The sequence below is a fragment of the Lactuca virosa genome, chromosome 4 (assembly GCF_052849685.1).
Source record: "Lactuca virosa cultivar CGN04683 chromosome 4, Lactuca_virosa_CGN04683_v6, whole genome shotgun sequence".
Taxonomy (NCBI): Eukaryota; Viridiplantae; Streptophyta; class Magnoliopsida; order Asterales; family Asteraceae; genus Lactuca; species Lactuca virosa.
Window position 1 is genome coordinate 312,494,647 of NC_136429.1, and position 20,051 is coordinate 312,514,697.

General features: G+C 36.3%; 1 protein-coding gene across 1 annotated transcript; it reads left to right on the top strand.

Annotated features, from left to right (window-relative positions):
* The first annotated feature begins 18,428 nt into the window (after positions 1-18,428).
* On the top strand, positions 18,429-19,745 carry LOC145108482 (BRI1 kinase inhibitor 1-like). Its single transcript, XM_079045511.1, has one exon. It carries the CDS (start codon positions 18,545-18,547, stop codon positions 19,571-19,573), a length of 1,029 nt encoding a protein of 342 aa, XP_078901637.1. The 5' UTR covers positions 18,429-18,544; the 3' UTR covers positions 19,574-19,745.
* Positions 19,746-20,051: the final 306 nt, after the last annotated feature.

The following is a 20,051-nucleotide window of genomic DNA, read 5'->3' on the forward strand; positions in this document are numbered from 1 at the left end:
AGAGCATCATATTTGGAATCAATTTGTTCAACGGTATGTTTCAACCGGATGGAGATCAACTCGTCAAGATGGGCTTCTCTCTCTGCTGTGGATGGTCCGGATTGTTGTGAAAGAGACCGAAGGATGGCGTCAAGTTTTGAATCAAGTCCGGAGACTTTTTGATCCAGTTTCGAATTCAGCTCAGCGACGAAGTCTCTACAGAGGACACTTTAGCCATAATGTCAGAGACATTGGTGCGGATCTCCAGTAGGGCAAATGGATCAACATGATCACTAGCGGAAGATTCGGAATCGGAGTCTGAATGTTGCGGAGGGGGCTGGTGAGTGTTCGGAAATGAGGAAGGACTCGGTTTAGCAGCATCATCATCTTCTTGAAGTGGGGAGTTGGGGCCATCGTCCGGAGTGGAAGTAGAGGAGGTTCCGAAGTCAAAAGCGGACTTGGATACGGAGGCTTTAGACTGATAATGAATGGAGGTAATAAGATGAGCATCCGGAACTTTTGTTGCTTTTTCCTCCAACATAACTTCTTCGGAGATCTCTTCTTCCGGATCAGTATGGAAGATGCGCTTGGGAATTATTATTGGGGGCAGTTCCGAAGTAAGTTCCTTGATAGCGTCATCGTCCGAGGGAAGAACATAGGGCATGTTGCTTTGAATAACCCGGTTCCTCATGGAGATAAGAGTGGATTCAACTTGAGCTCGAGTCAGATCCGAACGCCTTAATGCTGCCCTGTTCACATAATCTTCCCACAAAGGGTCATTAGAACCTGGTCGTCCTGTACGCCTTCCGGGTATCAGACCAGTTGGGGCATCGGAATTTGGAGGGACCGCTCCTTCTTCCGGATGCTTGGGTTCCGGAACAACGGTTCCGGAGTGTGTGCGTGTGGAAGAAATAATAGGATTATCAAGAGTGACATGTGGGTGTGTTCCAGGGGGTGCAAGGAACTTTGTTCAACACCAACAACATCCTTTTGGGAGGGAGAGGGTGGAATATGTGTAGACTCCCCGTGAGTGTGTGCTTGTGAAGATGAAACATTGAGGGGTACCTCAGATGAGTGGACAGGAGGGGTGTGCGGACGGCCAGAATCATCCTGATTGTCATGAGTGCCCTCCTGTTGAGAGGGGGCACCGACTTTGGTTTTCTTTTTGGCCTTGGGTTTGGTGGGAGAGGCCTTGCGTTTGGCCGGTTGCTTAACTTTTGGTCCGGACTTAGTGTGAGTGGCCTCTTCCGGAATAGGCTCAACTGAGACCGGGGCAGGTTGTGTTGGGTCGAACACAACCGAAGTCTCAAGATGGTGTTTCAAATAAGGGGATCCGGAAGGAATGAGGGCCAACATATTGTTCGGAAGTCGTCTGACCGGACCAAAAGATGATTGGTCCGGAATTCTGTAAGACTTAACAAGTTTAAAGGATACACATACCTCCGGAGGAATGGTGCTCACCGAAATGGGAATATTAAGTTCCTTGAAGATTTGCTCAATCGTCAGGGCCCAAAATCTAGGGCTCGAAATTTCATTCGGCTTCCTCTTGATGGCAAATTTGAAAAAGTCTTGCCATAGTACTTCCGGAAGATCGACCGCGTTGTTGCGTCCGGAATAGATGCTGAATACCACGTTCAGTCAGTCCTTGCTAAGAGTATCAGTGCCGCCATGCTTGCCTGATAGACCACGAATGATAAAGTGCATGACAACGGTCTAGAGCCCGGAAACTGCAGTCTTCTTGAAATCCTTTGCTCGATAGTCTTGATTGTACCCAATGAAATTAAGAAACGTCTGAAACTCTTCAGCTGTTGGTTCTACCACTTTGAAACCAGCAGGGTTGGGAGAAATTCCAATGGCCTTGAGGAAGGTCGCTTTATAAATAGGAATGGGGCGATCATCGATGATTGAAGCCAACAGAACATCATCTTCAAGTTTGATGCTTGTGAAAGCACGATGAAGATGAGAAAGAGGGAGTGGAGGCTCTTGGATTTTGGTAAGTGGAATGGAGAGAGGATGATGAGCAAGGAACTCAATCATGATCCTGATTGATTCATCGTAGTGAAGGGGATTTAGTGAAAACAATTGAGTGGTGTCACGAAGAAAAGGTTCTTGATCAGCCGACGATGATGAACCCTTCGAGCCTTTCGATGATTTCTTCCTGGCAATGGATTTCTTTGGGGTCTGAGCATTAGAGGCTTGGATTTTAGAGGATTCCATTTGTTGAAGATGATGAGAGCTTGAAGAACACGAAGAACTGTGAGGGTTTTAGAGATGTTTGAGAATCGAGAGATCGTAAAGTGGTAAAGGTAATTTGTGAAAAGGTATTTATAGGTAGGAAAAGTCGGGTCGGGTCTGAAAAGGTAATGATGAGGATCCGAGATCCATCGGGTTGCATTTAATGTTGGGATGATGAGATTAGACACTTGAAATGAAAGGGAAAGGCAATTGGTCTAAAAGTGGGAAATGTAACCGTCAATTCATTTTCCATTTTAGAGGGCGTGCAATCGTGTCACGCAAATCGAGGAAGATTGGATAAGGATCTTCCTAAAAAGTAACCATTGAGAAAAACCGTTTCATCTTATTGCCTCTTGGTATTCCAGATGAATTGTTCCGGACAGTGCATGATCCGGAAGATAAGAGAGATGTTCCAGAATAAGTATGATAAAAGAGGTTTTTCGGAACAATTTTGAAAATTTCTGGAGCAAATTAAGATTCCGGAGCAAATTTGGATTCCGGAGCAAGTTTTGAAAAATTCCGGAGCACTTTTGAAATTCCAGAGCAAATTTTGAAATTCCGGAGCAAATTTGGAAATTCCGGAGCACTTTAGAAATTCCGGAGCAAATTTTGAAATTCCAGAGCAAATTTGGAAATTCCAGAGCACTTTTGAAATTCCGGAGCAAATTTTGAAATTCCGGAGCAAGTTTTGAAAAATTTCGGATCATTTTGAAATTCCTGAGCAAATTTTGAAATTCCGGAGTAAATTTGGAAATTCCGGAGCACTTTAGAAATTTCGGAGCAAATTTTGAAATTCCTGAGCAAATTTGGAAATTCCGGAGCACTTTTGAAATTCCGGAGCAAATTTTGAAATTCCGGAGCACTTTTGAAATTCTGGAGCACTTTTGAAAATGGTCGATCCAGATCATCGTGAGGAAGAGAATAAACTGTACAGCTTAAGAAACTCAATGGATAATTAGTAAAAAAACACAAGTAAAAGGATCCTTTGTATTTAGAGGAAAAATAGTTCCGAAGTAAAATAAATGAGTTCGGAGCATATTTTTCTGCTGAATACTTCGATCAAAGAGAACATGTCTCTTGAAAGAATTGAGGATCAGGCATCATCATACCCATTTTCTTCAGAAAACCATTAAATTTGGTTTCGTCTAATGCCTTAGTAAAGACATCAGCAATTTCATCGTCAGATGGAACAAAAATAAGTTCGATGTTACCATTTAGAACATGATCTTTAATAAAGTGGTACCGAATGTCAATGTGCTTCGTCATGGAGTGCTGAATTGGATTGTGTGAGATGGCAATGGCACTTTGAGAATCACAGTAGATAGGAATGCGTTGAAATCGGTAACCATAATCCAAGAGTTGAGATTTCATCCAGAGAACTTGAGAGGTACAGCTGGCAGCAGCAATGTATTCAGCTTCGACTGTAGATAGAGCAATGCAGTTCTGTTTCTTGGATGACCAGCTGACTAAACGACCACCTAGGAATTGACATCCTTCGGATGGACTTTTCCTATCGAGTTGAAGACCACCATAGTTTGAATCAGAGTATGCTTGCAGAAGGAAACTTTCATTTGCTGGGTACCAGATTCCGAGGTTCTTTGTACCTTTGAGGTACCGGAAAATTTGTTTCACAACCAAAAGATGAGACATCTTCGGATTGACTTGAAATCTGGCACATAAGCATGTTGAGAACATTATGTCCGGACGACTTGCAGTGAGATAGAGTAAGGATCCAATCATTCCCCGATACTTCTTTTCATCTACGGAAACACCCGAAGGGTCGGCAAAGATTTTGTGACCGAAGCCCATAGGTACCTTGGCTGAGGCACAGGTGTCCATAGAGTATTTCTTCAGAAGCTCAGAAATGTACTTCTCTTGGTGAATGAAACTACCTTTGTTAGTCTGTTTGACTTGAAGGCCAAGAAAGAAGCTTAATTCTCGATTCATGCTCATGTGAAAGCGACTGACCATAAGTTTGGCAAAATCAGCAACCATAGATGAATCGGTAGATCCAAAAATGATGTTGTCCACATAAATTTGTACCAGCATGAGATGTTCTCCATTTGATCTTCGAAATAAGGTGGGATCCAGTATACCTCTTTGAAAACCTGAGCGCTTGAGAAAATCAGTGAGAGTCTCGTACCAAGCCCGAGGAGCTTGCTTGAGTTCGTAGACAGCCTTTCGGAGTTTGTAACAGTAGTTTGGAAAGGAGAGATTAATAAATCCGGGGGGCTGTTGAAGGTAAACTTCAGTGTCAAGCTCACCATTTAGAAAAGCACTCTTAACATCCATTTGAAAAACTTTGAAACCTTTGTGGGCTGCGTAAGCAAGAAAGATTCTGATAGCTTCAAATCGTGCAACAGGAGCAAATGTCTCGTTATAATCAAGACCTTCAATTTGAGTGAAACCTTTAGCTACCAACCTTGCCTTATTTCGGATGATAACTCCTGCATCGTCTAGTTTTTTGCGAAATACCCATCTTGTACCAACAATAGGGTGATGTTGAGGAGGAGGTACGAGAGTCCAGACTTCATTTCGATCAGATTCTGCCAGTTCGTCTTGCATGGCTGTAATCCAATCAGCATGCTCTAATGCTTCCTTGATGGATTTGGGTTCAACCATGGAAATGAATGCTGAAAAGTGGCATTCATTTTGAATGTTGGTAGCTGAGCGAGTTTGAACACCAACATTTGGGTTGCCAATCACTTGGTTTGGAGGATGATCCTTCGTCCAAACATGCAATCGAGGGAGTTCTTGTGCAGCGGAGGATCCTATATCAACAGTAGAATTGATTTGCTCCCCCTGAATGACTTGAATATTGGAATGATGCTCCCCCTGAACTTCTGAACCAGAACCAGAGAGGTTTACATCATCATTAGAGGGAAACTCAAAGAAATTCTCATTTTCATCAATGTTGAGAGGATTTGAGTCATCGAAGTCAGCAGCTGCATCTTGGAAGCCATCCACATTTGATTCAAGAGAGGGATTTTCATTATTCTCCCCCTCAACCTGTGAAGGTTGGAACGGTTCGGAATCAAATGGAGGAAGGCTCGGAAGAGGACCAGAGAGGTTGTGAGAAACTGGGGCTTCCGAAGGAGGAGTTGGAATCAGAGATGGACGTGATCGTGATTCGGAATCAAGAGCTGTTTCGGAAGGACCAAAGAGAGTTTCAAAGTCAACCTCGAGAATGGTTTGAGGGTTCGGACATCCTGGCGAGGAGCATCAGACTCCATGATGTGAGTTGTGATGTGAGTGGGGCCAGAGTTCCGAACAAAGTTGTCATCAAAGGTAATACCGAAGCTTTCTTTCAGAACACGAGTTCTTCGGTTGAGAACTCTGTAAGCCTTGGATTTGGAAGAGTATCCTAAAAAGATAGCTTCATCAGCTTTAGGTTGGAACTTTGTAAGCTGATCACGGTTGTTTTTTATGAAGCATCTGCATCCGAAGATATATAGCAATGAGATCGTTAGCTTTCGACCATTCATTGCTTCGTATGGTGTCATGTTGAGCCGTCGATTGATGATGCTTCGGTTTTGAGTGAAGCAAGCGGTGGATACAGCTTCAACCCAAAGATAGAGTGGAAGGTTTGCATAATTCAGCATGGATCGAGCAGCTTCAACGAGTGTTCTATTACGTCTTTCAACTACACCATTTTGTTGTGGAGTGTATGGAGCTGAGAAGTTGTGATCGATTCCTTTTTCTGTGAGGAACTTCTCAATGGTGGAATTGACAAATTCCGAGCCATTATCACTTTGGATTCTCCTGACCGGGAGTTTGATAAGAACTTCTATTCCTTTGATAAAGTTGATGAGCTCAGAGGCTGTTTCGGATTTCAGCCTCAGGAAGAAGACCCAAGTGAACCTTGTAAAGTCGTCAACAATTACAAGAATGTATTTCTTATGATGAAGACTCTCTACAGTGGATGGTCCACAAAGATCAATGTGTAGGAGTTCTAAGGGATCCGAAATGGATTTTTCGATGATAACAGGATGACCCTTCTTTGATTGCTTACCACACTCGCATGCAGCACATAAATGATCATTTTCAAACTTGAGAAGAGTTAAACCTCTTACCATTTCACCGGAGACGAGATCATTCATGTACTGAAAGTTTATATGTGCGAGCCTTCGGTGCCATAACCAACTAACGTCAGGAACAGCTTTGGAGAGAAGGCAGAGTTTTGGTTTTCCAATGATCATATTGATGTCGAGTGGGTACATGTTTTTGTTGCGAAGAGACTTTATCAAACATTCTTTTCGGTCTTTAGTCATCACATAGCTATATTTTTTGCAAAATTCCACACGTCGGCTTGAGTCGGTAAGCTGAGCAACACTTATCAAATTATGTTTCAAGTCAGCTACATAAGCAACATGTGAAATGGAGAAGTTTCCATTGGTGAGAGTTCCATAACCACGAATCTGAGAATTTGAGTTGTTGCCATATGTCACGTAACCAACATTTGGAGGGAGCTTTAAATCTCGTAGAAAATCCTTCTGCCCCGTCATGTGCATGGAGTAAGCACTATCAATATACCATATTGTTTCTTGCTCCGAAGCACAAAGTGCCTGCAAAAATTAATGAGGAATGGAGCTTTTAGGCTCCGAGTTAGACTTTGGGACGTAGGCATGGACTTTGGACTGTGATTGTGACTTTGGAACAATTACGTGTTTCTTGGTGAGATTACTTGAGTTCTTTGGGAACAGACAGAATGCTAAAGTCTTTTCATCTATCCAGTAGTCATATTCAACTACTTGAGGGTTCGGAGCTAACTTCTTCAGAGTGGAGGTATCTGAAGGAGTGACACTTTTTGTTATCTCCGAGTTAGTTGTTTTGTTAACAGATGATTTGATCTTACACACAAGATTTTTGTTTGAAGATTTTGAAACAGTAAAAATTGAGCTGGTGGATCTGTTTGATGACACATTCTTCTTAGAGATTTTTGGTTTAAAAATTATGCCATCAGATTTTGCAATAAAGACAGATGAGACATTTTGAGGCGCTGATGAAGTGTTTCGGATGGTTTTGACACTAACATGAGCTTGAGGAGATTTGGAGCTAAAGACTTCCTTTGGTTCCGAACGAACAGGAGGTTCGGAAGGTCTCTTTAGAATTCTTGTTGGAACAAATGAATTTTGACTATGGTGTTGACACAAGGACTTCCTTGTGTTGTTCCGAGATGAGTATGGTTTAGAGTTGGCAAGGAACCTGGAATTTTGTCTATCCTTAATTTCCTTTTTGTAAGCATTCCTAGCTTCTACCTTGGGATCTACAACATCTTTTCTATTCAACATTGGTTTTCTCTTAGGATGAGGAGAGGATCCAGAGGATTGACCTTTGGATGGATTTGAAAACTTAGGAGTAATGGGAACCAATTTGGATTTGGAGAGAGCTACAGAGTCCGATTCACATGAGTCAGAGGACTCATTGCTTGATACTTCAACTTTATCATCTAGAGATGCCCATGCAAATTCTGAGGTATTGACTTCACTTGTTTCCAGAATAATTTCCTCAATCACACAATTATTGACGTGATTGCTTATAGAAACATAGTCTACACAATTTTGAAGACTATGATGATATTACGTGGTCCGATTCAGGTCCAGGTTTATCAGAGGCGGAAGAGGCGTGGAATCGGGACATTTAACAACTATCAGTTGAAACTCAAGAGTTAGGGACTCAAAGGATCTTTTAGTCTCCGGAAGGGGTGACAATGGAGAAACAGGAGTGTCCGAATGTTTAATGTTCGGAACCTCTCCCATGAATGTCAGATTTTGCAAATCCTTCAGGGGACTAACAATTGGTTTCGGAAACTCGCTTCCGAGACCAGGAGCTTTGGACCATGGATGACGAAAATTATGAGTCATCCGAATGTCAGCTTCAAGCATGTCAACTGAGTTATGCAAGGCATCTATTTTGGCATTGAGACGTTTGTTATCAGAAATCAAAATATTTCGTTCGGAATAAGTGATTTCACATTTATCTTTCAAAATGATACATTCATCTTTTGACATTACAAGTTCATGCTCTAAAGACTCGATTTTCAATTTCTTATCCTCAAAACGTAATCTAAGACGACTTAGTTCACAGTCTTTCTTCTCACTAGCTTCTATGGCTGACTCATAGGCTTTATAGATAGTGTTCATATCTGTTTGAATCTGGGTCAGATAAGGTTCACATAAAGTCAAATCAAAATTATTATCAGAGATCATGGATTTTACCTGCTGAACGATGTTTCGACCTGGTGGATCGTTAGTGGCCATGTAATAGTAGTTAGGTTCAGCAACATCTTCTTCATCTTTGGATCCAGAAGACCGATAACCTTCATCACATACAATGGTTTGTCTAGCCATCAAACACATGTTTCTTCCAGTTTCTACATCATCATCATCTCCGGATGACCAGTATCCTTCGACATCTCTTGAAACAGTAGTAACAAATGCTTTCTCACTTTCAGCCATTTCTTGTGCTTTTCGGACATAATAAGCTGAGTCCTTGATTTTTGGTTTTTGTGGAGCATCAGCTAGACAATCTTTGGCAAAGTGGTTTGCATGACCATATTTATGACACAAGATCTTTGGTTTTTCTGAGTTGGAATTTTTTGAAGATTCCGGGGCTGAGTTTGGTTTAGTGAGGTTAGGCTTGTATGCAGGAGGATTTTCGGAGGTTTGTTTTGGTTCCGAAGCAGTATATGGTTGAGGATGGTTTTGGTGAGGAGCGTTGAATCTGTTTTGGTATGGTTTGTAAGAAGAATTGAAAGGTCGTTTGTATTTCATGGAGAGTAAGGCAATTCTTGTTGGAAACGGAGTTCAGAATCCAAGGTTTCGGAATTATCGTCAGGATAGATGTGGGTGGGAAAAGAGGTCAAGGATGGCTGAGGTAATGGAACTGAGGGTTTGTAAGGTTCCGAAGCAAGTGGGTTCGAAATGGTTGGCTCAGAAGAACTGACTAGAGCAAGAGGTCCTCCGGAAAGTTCTCTAATGGTTTGAGCAACGTTTGATTCATGTCCTTGAAGCTCATTAAAAAGTTGATAGAGTTTCAATTTTTTTAAAGAACCATTACTTTGAAGACAAGACTTTACATTTCCCCATCCCTTACCAAGACTGTTAATGAACTTCAGATTGTACACGAGAGGAGTTCGAACAATCCCGTGAGCAGTCATGTTGTTGACAACGATTCGATATCGGTTGGAGGCTGAGGCTACAGATTCACCTGGAGTGGTAGTGAAGGTGCCAAAGCCATTGACAACGGAGGTAAGACGTTTGTCCTTCATATTTTCTGAACCTTCAATCAGATCCTGAAGAGTGTCCCATATTTCTTTGGCTGATTTGCATAACTTGATGTGCTCAAAGAGTGATGGAGGAACACCAAACACCATTTCAGAGAAGGCAACTTGATCAGCATGCAGTTTCTCAATATCATCAGCAGTTAGAGGGGCTGGACGAACTTCATCTTCTCGCATGAGTTAAGCAGCTGCATCTCTTACAACTGTTCTTACAGGAACATGAGGACCTTCTGTGACGGATCTCCAGATTTGTTCACCTTTCTCTTTGGCTAGTAAAAACCTTTTCATTCTAACTTTCCAGTGATCATATTCTTCCACAACTAGCAGTGGGGCACGTGTAGGGCCACCGACGCTATTTGCGATTTGCATTGAAATCATTTGTTGTGGATTTGAAGCAGCCATTGAAGTCAAGATATCTTCGAGCTTAAGTGGTATATAGAATAACTTTTATCCTTAACACAGAAATGGTTGAATTTCCAAGGTAAATTCAAACCAACTATAATCTGATCTTATGGATTCAAAGGACAACCACTCGAGCTCTTATACCAATTGTGAGAACAAAATTTATGCGTACGGACAAGGTTTGAGAACTCAAACCTTGAATGAATGCTTGATGTCAATGTCTGCTTAATAATGGATGTTCAAGTCTAAACTGGAAAGACCAGTCAAGTCTTAGATAATCAACTCAACAAAATGATCAAGACATTAATTAAGAACAAGTGAATAGTGATCAGAGTAAAGTTAATAAATGAGGAACAAGAGGAATGTTTGAATGTAAATAAGAGTAAATGCCAAAAATGAGAGAAAAGATCTGTGGTTGACTTGAATTGAATGCTCCTAATTAAAGGAGAGAATGTTATAGCGAATTAACCTAGGTGTTTACATAGGACCGGACAAAAGATATAATTCTGACATTCTGATTGTCCTAAATCAACATTAGACTAAGTCCTATGAAACGTTACATCAAAATACAAGACAAACGTAATAAATGCATAACAGACAAATTAACTTCATTCCGGACAAGTGATGTTCCGGAGATGAAAGTTTGGTTCCGGATCGATAAGCATTTCGGACATCAGGATCAGTTCCGGAATGCATTCTTCTTCAAAATTCTTCACTCCCTTTCTTCAGCTCCGGACAGGTTCCGGATCACATCTTCCTTCGGAACTAACAGCCTTCGGAATATATATTTAGGATTGCTAGAGGTTCAGTTTCAGGTTCCAACATATATATATATATATATATATATATATATATATATATATATATATATATATATATATATATATATATATATATACACTAGGTTATAACCCGTGGATACCACGGATGAGAAAGGAAAAAAATATATATAAATAAATCATAAGGTAATGATTGACCAATAATAAGAAATTTTTTATTAACTTAAAAGCATATATGTTTTTAAATCATAATCTATAAAGAAAAATGCATTTCATAAATCTAAATCGTGTATGGCTATTCAAATATTTAGAAGTTGGGTTAGTAAAATTTATAGCTGATGGACTTTGATTAATCGATGTTGTAGACAAATTAATGTTTTTGTTATTATCCAGATATAAATTATTTAAATTTATATTCTATTTAGACTTACAAAAGTCTATTATATTATCGGAATCTGAATTAAAAAGAGTAATTAAATATACAATAATGTGATACACAATAAATAATTTGTATGAAGCAAAGGAAAAAAATAACATATAAAGATATGATCAATGTTTGATGATTTAACCGGGTAAATGTATTATGATTATTTTAAATTAATATGATTATGAAATAGAAAAGTTATATAAACCGAAAAAAAACTAAAACAAACGGTCATAGAATTAACATTATTTTGTTTAAAATGAAAATTAAATATGTACATTTAAATATATTTTTTTTGAATAATTATTAACTTCAAATGTATTATTTATTTGTCCTATTCATTCCATACATACTTTTCACCCTTTTAATATTAATAATAATATATTATAAAAGTTATTATTATTATTTTTATTTTTAAAAAAAGTCTGCCTATCTTTTAATCAGTTCCTACACACCCACCACCCTCTTGTCAGCAAAACCCCACTCCGTCTCCCCCGACTTTTTCTTCCTATTAATCCACATATGAAGGGTTTTTTTGCCCTATTTAAATTGGGGTTTTGTTTATCTATCATCACCGGCCTACTTTCCTTCGTGTTGATTTTTATGAAAAATTTATCTCCAAATTCGTCGATATAATCGCAGAAGCATCAGTTGCAATCGATTACATCATAATATTCAGTGAATCGCTTTTGGAAATAGATCCATTTCGATTAAACGCAGAACGAAAATCTCAGATTGTGGTATTGAATTGGATTCAACCGTACAGTTGGAATCAGTAGATGCTGAATGAAGGTATGGTGTAAAGAAGGTTCCATTTGTAGTATGAAGATGGAGATAGAAGAAAATTAAATAAATATTTCTGCTTACCTGATGCAATCGGTCATTGGAGCTGTCAATTTGAAGCAACAAATGTACAACATAAAAGACGGTAAGATTCAACATAGAAGAAAAGCTTATATTCCTCATTATTCATTATTTTTGACATAAGAAAATGTGTTTGCCTGTTTAATGTGTAGAAATTTGGTGGAGATGATAACCAGTCGGATATGTAGAAAGCAATTAAATAGCAAATACTTGAGAGTGGAGGAAATTTGGCTAGTTAGACGTATTTACAGTAAGATAAGTTCAAATTTTGAAATTTTAAAATGCAATATTTTTTGGAATGTATTACTGTCAAATGTTTGGGTAATACATTGTTGTAAAAAATGTTGATTTTTATTTATTTAACAGCATACATGATTATGTTTGTACACGGTTAAGATTTGTTTTAATTATTTACACACTCTAAAGAGTTTTAAAGAAAAATAATGTACATTTATGTTTTTGATGGATAATTAAACTATTATTTTCTTTTTCTTTATGTAAATATGATTTTGGGGGATATAAATTACCATGTGTAGGATATTTTGTTGGATGTAATCACTAAACTATATATTTTTGTCACTGGTTCATAGATTGGAGGTGAAAATATTGTTGGAATGGATCTTGTTATGACTGTGGAACCTGGCTTTGGCGGGCAGAAGTTTATTCTAGATATGATGAATAAGGTGCCATTTAATGAACTGTGTGCTGTGTATGGGGAGTTTATTAAAAAGATTACATTTATCGGTTTTTTTAGTGATTTGTTTCAAATAAGACATTGCATGAGATGTTCATAGTAAATAATGGTAGTGGATTTAAATTACTATGAATACAGCAACAAAGATAAATGTATACTTTACCATACTCATCTTTTCAAACCATTTTACTTCATTTTCAATGCTTTGTAAGCTATTTTCAATTTTGAGGATGAGGAGGCATTATTGTCTTTTACAGGTTCTTGGCAATAAATATCAGGAAAAGATGTTGGATGTTATAGACGTAAGGTATGTGTATACTTTTTATTTTCTCTAAATGCATTAAATTTACTAAAAAACTTACACATTTATTTCATGTAGCCAATTACCTGATTTAATTACAGATTTATCATAAACAACCAAATACAGGTAAAAAAATTGCAGATTATTTCCTATTTTATCTTTGTTTAAAAGCATTCATTTGTATAAAGGTTGCTTTGGTATGATGGAATGGAATCAGAAAAAGGAATGGAATGGTTTGTTATCATATTATGTTGGCTTAAAGGAATAAATGGAAAGATTCATTTTGAAAATGAAATTAATTGAATAAATAAATGAATGGAATGGTCTCTTATCATTTTAGGTTTGTGATAATTTGTTGATATACTGCAATGGCTAAAAAAGAAAAAACCAAAAATGAATGATTTTAATTTTTTTTTTGGAAAAAAATTGATTTATACCAATTATAGCAATGTACTTTCAAAGCAGATTGTTACAATTGGGAAAATGTCTTACTGTATTTCTATACCACAATTTCTTAATAAGAAAAAAAATTGAAAATGAATTGATTCGTGTTTAATGCCTAATTTAATAGTAAAAAAATCAACTTCGACTTAAATTTATAACAATGTGTTTTGAAAGTACATTGCTATAATTGTCATAAATTGATTGTTTTCCAAAAAAATCATTATTTGTTTTTTCTTATTAAGCCATTTTAGTACGTAAATACATTAACACAAACATAATATAATAACAGATCATTCCATATCTTTTTCTAATTCCATTTCATCATACCAAATCAACCTTTTTACAGAAAAATAGAAAAGCATAGATAAACATCACAGTTGAAAATAACAGAAAAACACAAATAAACATCATACAGGATCCGAAACACACACACACACTTTCGACTTTGGAAGAAAGTTGGTATAAAATGGAATTTTTATATTGTAATTTTCAGTCATAGTAGGTTGCTATACATGTAAATTGAAATATAATAAGTTAATTCAAGAAAATAACAATAAGTGATAAGATTTTAAGTCAAAGTAGGTTGTTATACGTGTAAAAAAATATCATAAGTTATGAGGAAATATATTAAGAACATATATACAAACACATTAACATATACACACAAACCGGAACAGAAATCGACCATGACACACACTCAGACACAACAACTTTTAAAGTGCAATGCTATAAAGGCGATGATTGTGAATGTAAGATGCTAAAAAATAAAGTTTTCATTTTATTTTCATAAAAAAAAGCAACATATCTAAACAGGAACAGAAATTTACCATCAAAAATAATAATTTTTTTTCAGAAAAAAGCAACACGCATAGTAACATAGGCATGCATAAACAGGAATATAAACACACACACATACACTACAATATGGAAACTAATGTGGAAAAAAAACACACATAGAAAAAGAACAACACGAGAAGAAACAAAACAAAAACAAATCATTTGAAAGTAGTTTTTTTATAAACTTACCGGATTGATTAAACTCCTGTGAATGAATATGGTATTTTCCATTGGTGTAGACCGTGATTGGAATCAAAAGATAAAGACGCAAAAAGAAGATGAAATTCCAAACAAAATAAACTTGTTTTGGGGTTAGGCTTTTATAAATGATATCAACAGGATGTATATTTGGTATAACATAAATAAATTCAAAAAATAAATGCAGATTTTAAGGGATAGAGTAAATATGTTTGAAAACTGAATTGTTGGTTTAAAGGATACTATGATTGAATATAGGAAAGATTTAAAGGATATTTTCAGATTAAATGCGGTTGACTTATTTATAATTATTACTATGGTTTTGATTGTAGGTATTTTTGGATATAAGATCAAATCCCTTCAAATAATGAAAACTGAAAAGCTGATTTCTAGGACATGATTGGTCGATTGAAGCAATGAGGTATGGGCGGGAAAATTAGGGAGTAAAATGCTAAAGGAGTGACACGTGGCAAGAAGGTGGATTAAAAGAGAGACATGTGGCACCTTAGAGAGGTTTTTATTAGGAAGATATATATATATATATATATATATATATATATATATATATATATATATATATATATATATAATGTTAATTTTGTAAATATGTAGAAAATACAAGGACCATTTAGTCTTTTTCTCTATTTTGTTTATGGTATAGGGATTGATTGCCAAAGATAAATGTCACGGTGGCTAGAGGGTGGCTAGAGGGGCAACTTTGAACAATTCTCAGTCTCATGTAACCAAAATGGTTTCATTCCTTTTTGAATAAAAGTGAAATTACTGTTATACCCTCTTAAATAATCATTAACTGAAGAATAATTATTAAACAGTTAAAGTAAATTACCAAAATTATTGTAAACTTCATTTACAGTGTAAATAATCTAGGAAAAATACAAAAGATGGTTTTTATCTATTGGAATCCGATTTGGTGGATTTAAGTGTATTTACTCTTAGAAAATAGAAGAAAAATAGCATACTGAACATAAAAATCATCCAAATTTTTATTTGGAGTTCCAATATATTATAGGATCTTCTGGTACATTTTCATGAATTTTTTATGAGTAGAAGTATTTTTCCCATTATTAGTCCATTATAAATACAAAAATCGGGGAAAAATAGGAATGCATTATGAAAAATTCTGAAAATATGTTTCTGAGTCTTACACATAGGGTAGGAGCTACGGAAATTATTAGATACCCTTTTCACATGGTGAAAGTGGTGTTATGATTTATTTGAATTAAACAAAAAGAAAATTCAAAACCATAGCAAACAGTAACAAAAATCGATGAAACTCACTGAGCTGTCATCATTCACTTTAGGGGTCATCCACAAATTTACCTATGATTTATAGACCTCAGAAAGTATGTTATATGAATTATTGCCCTATTTTCTTGCAATAATTATAATAATTCGAGAAAAATGAACTATTTTCTGAAAATTTGTGGAACATCTCATTTTGTTGATGGAATTCTAGGAAAAATCGGATTTGATCAGAAAATAAGTTTTAGATATTTATTTGGGAATAAATCCTTTATGAACCTATTTGAATGCTTTTTAACAACAAACTTTGATGAATCAAACCTCTAAGCTTGAAGAACATTACATGCATGTTGGTTTGAAGACCAATCATGTGTTTGAAATGTTCAAAAATCATTTTTGAAAGAAAACTTAGAGTACATGTGGTGATTTTCCACCAAAACTTGTAGAAAAGTGCATTTTCATGATCTTGACTTAGGTTTAGGTCCTTGGATTTCACCATTTACAACATGCATGTTGTTCTTGGATGAAACCCTACCACCACCATCATCAAACTCGACATTCCTGGATATGTTCATGAATGTTCATAAAGAATGGTGTAGAAGAATGAGAAGTGCAAGAAAAACCTTTAAAACAAGAAAGAAAAGTGAAGGAAAATGAAGGATTTTTGTGATTACGTTGAAGAACAACCATAGAAGATGAAGATTTGAAGGTTGAGAGGTGTTCTTGGCTGGAGAATTTTGTGGGTTTGGAGAGAAAATGAGAGAGTTTGAGTGTGGTAATTGGTGGAGTGTGAGAGAGATTGTAGAGAGGGATGTGAAGTGTAAGAATTGATTTAATGATTGAAGTTTTAGGGAAAAAAGAGTATGAGAGAGAGGGTGGACGAATTTTATGAGTATAAGAGAGTTTCTCTCTCTCCTAATTCAAATTTATATAATTTCCCCTTAAATTTTTATAAAACCCCTCCCAATTTTTATAAAAAGGCTTCTTTATTTAATTCTTGATTTATTAAAAATCTTTTTTTTACTAATAAATTATGATTAATGTTTGATAATTAAATTTTTATGTCTTTGATAATATCTCATAACTTATTTATTTAAATTTGATATAATGAAGTTCATAACAAATCTTATAGAGTTTTTAGGTTTTAAAGTTTATAAATTTTGATTTTTGGGCTCTTTAGGGCTTTTGGAACTTTGTTAGATATTTACCATCATATTGAAATGAAATTAGAAGATTTTAATTTACTTTTAGGGTTTTATACTCTTTTTCAATTGTAACCAATGTTTGGAGTTCATTCTAATTCGGGTATTAACATTTCCTACAGTAGCTAGACAACTTATTAGAATCGTATGAGTCAAGTATATTAGTCATAGATTTTAGTTGGATCCTAGTTTATACAAGATTTTGACATAATTTATACTACTAGTTCATGGAATGATGTGCGTATATGGTTTATAAAAAGTTGAATGAGTCCGGGAATGACTTGAATTTGACAGTTGTCACATTGTATCCTTTGATTCTACTTGTTTCCAAGTTTCTAGTAGGGTATAACTTAGCTTCTAGTTACCAAGCCTAGTATGTGTCGTGCCTATATGTGCAACTAAGTTTATCAAATCTAGAACCGACTCGAATTTTGACGGTTGTCACAATATATATACATCAAATACACATATTTTTGCAATTAACAAATACACACATATGCCACATATAGATCAAATAAACATATGTTTACAATTAATCTCCAAAATCAATAAATAGAATCTGTGGTGTCCAAGAATCAGTAGTTGGTATAGTGGTGGTGGTAGTTGATGTCGGTGACAGCAACAGCCGACGGTAGTGGTGGTGACCGGAGAGGAAAAAAGCTTTTGAAAACAAAAATGCAATTAATCACAAATTCTTATGGAAATCGACATTAAAATAGAAAGAAATGAAGAGATGGGGAAGGAAACACGAACTTGGGAGAAGGAAATCGACAGCAGCAACAGCGCTGTTGGCCGGAGAGGGGAAGTTTCCGGTGGCCGGCGACTTTTCGATTTGTCGTCGCTAAAGGTGTTGTTGCCGCTATTGGTGTCACCGGTAATACCTGTATTTTTTTTAGTGTAAACCTTAATTATTATTATACAAAATTACAAATGAAGCCACAATATACAAATGACAACTAATATTGTAAAGGCCAACAAAAAACACATCAATAACCAGGTCTTCATAATTGGAGTAGGGTCCTATATTTAGCATATAATTGAGATAGAAGATTACGCTCATATAGAAATATAAATGAATTGTTATAAAACATAAAACCTCATATAATCACAACAGTTCAAGTACATCCGACGCTCAAGATCGATTTCCCGATAGATCTAGTGCAAATAATATTTCACTTTTCTCTCTATATGCTGCATTGAACATAATGTAGTTTCTTATATAACCATTCAAGTAATTACAAGTAGGTAGATATTGGTAATTTTGGGTTCATTCGAATAAATGAGCATATATGGAAGATAGTGGTAAATTTTGGGTCTTTCTTATTGTATTTTTTCATTAAAAATAGAATTATATCAAATTAGAAGTTCATTATTTTCATAGATTTGCATTTTATTATAGCTGTAAGATTGAAAAGGACATGCATAAAAATGTTTTTTATTTAATTTAATTTTGATTAGATCCCCCTGTCTCATGGTTTTCAATCCACCACAACCTTTTCTTATATGGACAAAAGACTCAAGTATTCGGCACCTAACTATACTTGTTCTCATTCTCTCTGCCAACACACACTCACATCTCTCTCTCTCTCTCCTTATCCCTTCTGTGTATGCGATCATCGATCAATATTAAAACTTGAAGCATGGAAGTTTTAAATATGAGAGATAAAGTGGAAAATGAACAAAGTTACATGAAGAAGCAAGAAGCAATACTACAAGAAAGCATCCAGACTTCATCTCCACCACCAACGGCCACCTCATCTCCACCATCTGCATCGGCATCTCCTACCCATGAATTCTCCTTCACCATCTCTCTCCATCCCCATCCAGCACAAAAATCGCAACAAGATGGTTATAAGTCCGGCAACTATGATGATAGTAACCACCGTAAACATGGTAACACCGCAACACCACCATCGGAACCCTTGACTGCTATTGACCTGTCTCCGGCGGATGATATCTTCTTCCATGGCCACCTCCTTCCTCTCCATCTCCTATCTCATCTTCCCATATCCCCTCGTACGTCCACAACTTCAATGGATAGTTTTACCCTCCCAACGAAGGACATCCTAAAGGACCAACATAACCCGATTGGAAACACTAGTTTCCATTATCACCACCGGAACACTTTCTCAGAGTTCAACTTGACCAGCAACAATGTCAATCAAATCAGACCAAAGTCCAAATCTTTCTCGTTGTTTGGCCGTAACAAAGGAAAAAAAGGATGCGCTGATGAAAGAGAAAGAGATCATGAAGACCAAGATAAAGAAAGAAACAACAGTAATTCCAAGAAGAAGCTGAAATTAGAGGTGGCTCAACTTATCAAGAGGTACATGAAAATGGTAAGGCCATTGTTGTCGTTTCCAAAGGCGAAGAGGTCAAATAATGAATTTAACCGGCAGCCACATTCTTTTTCCGGCAACTTGCTGAGCTCCAAAAGCAGTTTGCCGCTCCAAGTGACTAGAGGTGGTGGGAGGAGAGGCGAGTTCTCAGCCCCAGCGTCCATGAGAACTTCTCCGGCAAATAGTGGAATACTTCTTGCTTCAGGAACTGTGAGCCCCGCCAAAAGCACATCGAGTGATAGCACCATGGAAGAGTTACATGCTGCCATTCAAGCTGCTATTGCTCATTGTAAGAATTCCATTGCCATGGAAGACAAAATTCAAGCATAAAACAAAGTATATTAAAACTTTTAGGCGGAAATTCAAATATTTCTTCCTTTTTTGGTCAAATTTTACAGTATAATCGATCTTCTTAATTGCTGTATATAATAATTCTGTGATAGATTTCTATGTATATTTTATCTATAATTTAAAAAGCATTATTTACAATGCTTTGATAGTACATTCATGGATATAAACATCAAACACGTCAAAACCCATGACTAATTAGATCAAATATGTTTTCTGGGAGTTGTGTTGGCCACTTAAGATATTGCTAAAGATAGAATCCATATATAAAGTTATAAATATAAATATATATATTTAAAAATCAACTTCTTTTATGGGATATTATATTCTAATATTCTTTTCAAACACATTACATAAAATTTTAAAAAGTGACTTCATCCAATATCCATGGGAGGTCCCAAACTTTTTGTTTGAAGAATACAATTTGCTGTATAATACGAATAAACGAGTACCAGTGGAG

What these genes read in the sequence shown, in the direction of transcription:
- LOC145108482 (XM_079045511.1), top strand. Translation starts at nt 18,545, where the DNA reads ATGGAAGTTTTAAATATGAGAGATAAAGTGGAAAATGAACAAAGTTAC.